Raw genomic sequence first — 6,000 nt, forward strand, 5'->3', positions numbered from 1 at the left:
CTCTGGAATCCACGCGCGACACGGACACTTGGGTCACTCAGCGGCTGCAGGATGGCTGCACACGCCGCAGCGAACTGTGCCAGTGGGTCCACAGCACCCCAACCGTCACAGGTTGGCGTGTTTGGCCTGGCCTGGCAGCCCTCAAGGCCCTGGGCTTCCCCCTGGCTTGCTTCCAGCTGGGACTCGGACATACAGTCCAGGTCCCACTGCCACTTTGGGGACTGGGGCCTTGAGGGCCCTCCCTCTTCTCCACTCTCAGCCGGGTGCTGAGCCTGCCCTAGGCCAAGATGTGTGCCTAGAGCATGTGCCCACGGGGCCCGCGGCCTTGCAAGGCTAGCCGGCTCCTCCGTCTTCCCGCCGCTTCCCTGGCTAAAAGCAGACGCCTTACTGTGGAAACTCATGGCGCAGGTTGCACTGACACAGCTGAGAGAAGGTCAAGCTGGTCACAATCTTTAAGGAAGCAGAGCAGGGGACGCCTCGTCACGAACGAGGACGCCTCGTCACTGCCGCTACCACAGGGGTCACAAGAACTCACCTCAACCAACGCGAGGCCTCCTTGCACACGGTCAGTGGTGCACAACGGCCACTCATTGGTCAGCCCATGGCCAATCAGCGTTCTTCCTCTGTCATTGCCCTCAAGGCCTCAGCCAATAGAGAGGAGGGTGCTCGCCTTGTTGCCAGGCGCAACTTCTGCCTGGTTAGTCCTAAAGAGGAGGCACAAGTTCTGACTGACTGGTCCTAAACAAGAGGCACAAGTTCTGCCTGGGTGGTCGTAAACAGTTGGCACAAGTTCTTATTGGGTGGACATAAAGTGGCGCAGGTTCTGTGTGGTCCTAAACAGAAAATGTCCTTAAAGCACTTAATTCTTCATTTACAGTAATGTTTACATATAAATGATTCTTTTGTTTCTGTTACAAAGCTATGCTTAGGGCCCGGCGCGGTGGCGCAAGTGGTTAAAGGTCCTCGCCTTGCACGCCCGGGATCCCATATGGGCGCCGGTTCTGATCCCGGCAGCCCCGCTTCCCTTCCAGCTCCCTGCCTGTGGCCCGGGAAAGCAGTCGAGGACGGCCCAAAGCTTTGGGAACCTGCACCCGTGTGGGAGACACAGAGGAAGAGGCTCCTGGCTTCGGATCGGCATGGTATCGGCCCGTTGCGCTCACTTGGGGAGTGAATCATCGGACGGAAGATCTTCCTCTCTGTCTCTCCTCTCTGTATATCCGCCTTTCCAATGAAAAAATAATAAAAATAAATCTTTAAAAATAAATAAATAAATAAATAAATAAAGCTATGCTTAAATATGGCAGATGATTCAGTGGGTTTCTGAATTAAGGAGTCAGAGATGAAACCATTGTGGTAATGAGGAATGTGGCTTATCTTTAGGCGGGGGCCTCAAGAATCATTTTCATGTCATTTTATTAATTGGTAAGATGAATGTGCATCACACTGTTCCTTTTTGATCCTGTGGATGCCGCAAACCCTGGTGGCACTTTGCGGGCAACAAAAGACTGCAGATAAAAACCAGGAAACTCACTGTGGGCAGCACGCTATCTTTTCAGAAAATTCTGCTAGCCTTGCTCTTTTTGCTCTAGAAGGCCTCTCATTGTTTGCCTGTGGGGTGTCAAACAGAAGCTGTGGTCAAGGCCTCAGTGGCCTCATTTTGTGTCTGGGAGGAAGAACTGAGGGAGAAAAGTTGCTTCTGGGAAGCCTCATGAGTGGCGAGGACACTGTTGTTTTGTCAGTGGGGCAAATGAGAAACAGGCAATCAGAGCAAAAGTCACAACTATCACTGCCACCACTTATCTGGTCACAAATAATCCTCAGTCCTCCGGTAGACTGTAAAGAAAAGGACAAACTCAGGGTGAGGAACTGAGCCACTGCCACTTGTGGTCCTACAGTCTTGATGCCACTGCCCTCATCTGGCCACATCAGAGTATGGCAATCCGAGCACTTTAATTCAATTCAACTTTTAATGGACACATGCTTATTGCGCACACTGATGGAGTCCAGTGTGATATTTCAGCACAGCTATCTGCTGTGTAATATCAGGATCCTTACCATACACGTACCCTTGACCAAATCTATCATTTATTTGTTCCTAGAAGGTTCAAAATCCTCCTTTCTAGGTGTTTTGTTTGATGCACTTCTGTTCACTATAATCATCTTACTGAGGAGCAAATCACCAGAATGTATCCATCCTGTGTCATTGTATTCTAGAACCTGTTAATACGGTCATGGAGGCGACAAGTCTCCTCTGAGATATTGTAACCAAGCATTATCTCTCAGTGGATTTTCAGCCCAAAATTAATCATTAACTTCCAAATGCAAATGCCCAAAGAGGAAATATTTATAAAACTGATGTTGCTGTCATAATTTGTTAACACTCTTCTCAATATTTTACTAAACTTTCTATTTGGAAATAGAGCTATTTATACAAGTGAGATGACATTATTATTCATAAGAGCATCTGCTAAAAATAAATAATTTAGCTAGGATTCTGGTTACAAAAGACTTAGTGTTTGTTTCCTGGAAAGTTATTTTACTCACTACTCTTCTCCACTTAAAGTAAAATCTGACATGCATGAAAGAAACATAACAGCATATATGTGTCGTTTAAATGGTGATTGCCAAGCTTACCTCTATGGAGATCTCACTCCTGTCCGCCCTGGGTAACAAAACAACATCATCCCCATCACCTGCTGTTCCTTGATAACCCTGCCAGGTCTCAGTCACATTCCTACTTTAAGAGGAACCAGGGGCCTGGCACGGTGGTGCAAGTGGTTAAGGTCCTCACCTTGCACGCCCGGGATCCCATATGGGCGCAGGTTCTAATCCCAGCAGCTCTGCTTCCCTTCCAGCTCCCTGCCTGTGGCCTGGGAAAGCAGTCGAGGACGGCCCAAGGCTTTGGGACCCTGCACCCGTGTGGGAGACCCGGAAGAGTCTCTTGGCTTGGGATCGGCATAGCATCGGCCGTTGTGCTCACTTGGGGAGTGAATCATCGGACGGAAGATCTTCCTCTCTGTCTCTCCTCTCTGTATATCCGCCTTTCCAATAAAAAAAAATAATAATAAAAATAAATTAAAAAAAAAAAAAAAAGAGGAACCAGGTGGGGCAGCCCAGGTGAGTCTGAAGCTGGAGGCTGCATGGTGCCTGCTGGGAAGACCTGGGCTGAGCCAGGCTCAAAGCATGGGATCCTAGCTTCAGTCACCACTGCCAAGTGGTGGGCAAATCGTAAGCTTGTCCTGAGGCCCAAGGCCCAAGAAACTCCTCCCACAGTAATTAGATCTCAAGAAGAACTAGGCAGACACAGGACCGTGGCTCTGGCCACCACTGCCATCTTGCTGAGAACAAATCAAGGTCCTCACGGAACCCACCCACCATGGAGTGTCACAAAAGGGAACAAGCTCGGTGATATAATCCAAACAGCCTAATCAGTTGTTGTCTCTATGGGATCACAAATAATGCAATTTGACAATTTCAGAAAGCCTTTACTGGAATCATGAAGGAATAAAAATTGGGAACTTTGAGTATTAGAATGTCTATCATGGATGCCAAGATGCTTAAAATATCTGGCTGAAACAAGATTCATGACAGTATTACACAATATAGATTAAATTTTTGACATAAGCTGACCATATAAAAATCTTTAAAACAAGTGCATATTCAAATAAATCATAATCTTTTAAACTCAGTTGTTTGCAAGCAATGGGCACTTATTAAGGGAATTAAGAGAGAGAACTGAACATTCACCTCAACAGAAAAAAAAAAAAAACCCATTCATCTTTGAGCAAAATAGAAATTAAAAACTTAAAGATAAAAATGAACAAACGAAAAGATCACATAACTTGGAAAAAAATCAATAGTAAGAACGGAAGTTTATTGCAGCTGGGTAGAAAATTAAATTTAAAAAACTAAGGATACTCGTTTCCCTTTAAGAAACGTAATTTGGAGGGAAATCCTGAAGGTTCCACGTGGCGGGAAAAGCAAGGGGCTCAGGGCACAGTGGGCAGTGGGCGGGGGTGCAGGGCAGGAGGGGCGAGGACACCAGGAACAACGTGGCCTTCCTCTGTGACGTTCGGCATTGCGTCAACGCGTCCAAAGAGTCTTGGGCCGAGGCAGTGGTGGCAGGCCACAGCGATGCTAGCGCCAGGAGTTCCCTGCGTGAATTCCTTCTGAGGGTGCCGGGAGCCCTGACCTATGGGACACTTGGGCAGTCGGCTTTTGCCATGGAGGGAAACAGAAACGGCAAATCCGGAACGGCACGATGAAGAGGCAGGCCCCAGCCAGGCGTCGGGCAGTCGGAAGCGCGCACAGAGCCCTGGCGTCTTCAGCCCCAGCTACGGGAAAAGAATGAAGGTCATATCCAAGTACGCTTACCATACTTTGTTTCTGAATGGGGAAGGCAGTGATATTAAAGTCCAGGCTCTGGGCAAAGTATGGTGCTTACACAAAACGTTCTTATGCCAGTCGGCTTATTTCGCTGGTATAATCGGAGGTCTTTCAGAAGACTCACACGATGGTATTATTGATTTGGAGATTTCTGACGACAACGTGGACGTGCACTCTTTGCACTTTGTGCTGGGCTCATTATACAGGCATGACGAGGTCTCCGTGGAGCCCCTTGACGTTCCAAGGGTTTTGGCAGCTGCAAAGCTGCTTCAGGTAGAGGATTCAATTCAGCAGTGTGCTAAGACAATGAGGGAAACGATTAATGTGAAAACTGTGTGTGGTTACTATGTGGCAGCTGAAAGGTACGGGCTAGATCTTGTGAAGAGTTGCTGCTTTGAATGGCTTCTTCACAATTTAATGGTACACCCAAGTGTGGAGCTCTACAAGGAAATCGATCTCGAGCTCATGAATTTGCTCATCTCTTCCTCGAATTTATTAGTAATGCAAAAGGAAATGGATGTATACACCACGCTGAAAGAATGGATGTTCCTTCGCTTCAACCTAGCTTGGAAAGGCTCAATGAGACAACTTTTAGTTAGTGCTAACATCTGGCTTTCCAGACACACGAAACAAGCGGGGAACATCACCTTTCTCGAAACAAATGAAGGCATGATATTTCAACCGGTGTTTAAGTCGTTGAGATTTCAGCATATCATCTGTGACCTGACTGCCACAGCAGTTATTGAGCAGGATAACGTGATACCTCCGGAGTGGTTATCATGTGTTTACAAACAGCAGTGGCTCACCCTGCTGCGGGCACAGCAATGCACAGCCATTTGGCCTCGGTGCATTAATGCAACAGAACTTGAACGATACAGCATGAGGTGTGGTAAAAGGATCATCAAGGCTGGAAGGTTCTCTTGGAAGTGGTCAGGTTACACCTTTGGCCTCCCGTTACACGTCATCTTTAGCAGTCACTACATACTTTTCAAGCAAAATACATTCGGTCAGAAATGTGAAGGTCCCGCCTGTACACAGTTTCTACGAAATATTGTGTGCCGGTTAACCTTGGTGTGTTTCGACTCTTGTGGGAAAATATGCTTCAGCAAGACGACTGGTTATAAAATCCTGACCTTTAAAAACGATGAAGAGCAAGTGATAATGAGGCTGGATGGTGTAGTTCTGAACTTCCCGTTATATATATTCTGCAACTTCCTGTTTCTGCCGCTGGAAAATACGGGCAACTGATCTCATCAGGTTGAATATACCAACATGCTGATGTGAAATGCTTATTTAATAATTTCATTTAATGGCAGAAATGGGAACACAATGCAAAGAACTGGTAACCTCACACCTATCTACTGTTCATGTGTTGGTGTGAAGACAAACTTTAATTGCAAGAAAATATCTGTCAAGCTGGACAGTGAATGAGGCTGGCAATTTGTTTTCATTTACCATCAACAGCAAGTTCTAAATTGAAATGGGACTGTACCTCTTAGGAGCTGAAAGTAAATTGCTAGATGAGTTCTACGAAAACTGACATTGAGACAAAATAAAGTTCTCTTCCTTGCAGAAACTGTGGTGTGAATGTGGTTTGGATTGTGACAATGTAAC

At 46.6% G+C, this 6,000-nt stretch overlaps 1 protein-coding gene across 1 annotated transcript; it reads left to right on the forward strand.

Moving 5' to 3' along the window:
- Window positions 1-4,194: 4,194 nt before the first annotated feature.
- LOC121171134 (germ cell-less protein-like 2) lies at window positions 4,195-5,692 on the forward strand. The gene has a single exon (XM_041002622.1). The coding sequence runs from the start codon at window positions 4,195-4,197 to the stop codon at window positions 5,632-5,634; it is 1,440 nt and encodes a 479-aa protein (XP_040858556.1). The 3' UTR covers window positions 5,635-5,692.
- The last annotated feature ends 308 nt before the right edge of the window (window positions 5,693-6,000 follow it).

The sequence above is a fragment of the Ochotona curzoniae genome, unplaced genomic scaffold, assembly GCF_017591425.1.
Source record: "Ochotona curzoniae isolate NIBS_2020 unplaced genomic scaffold, NIBS_Ocur_1.0 contig_1274, whole genome shotgun sequence".
Lineage (NCBI taxonomy): Eukaryota > Metazoa > Chordata > Mammalia > Lagomorpha > Ochotonidae > Ochotona > Ochotona curzoniae.

Coding starts and splice junctions, on each gene's coding strand:
- LOC121171134 (XM_041002622.1), top strand. CDS start 4,195: ATGGGACACTTGGGCAGTCGGCTTTTGCCATGGAGGGAAACAGAAACG.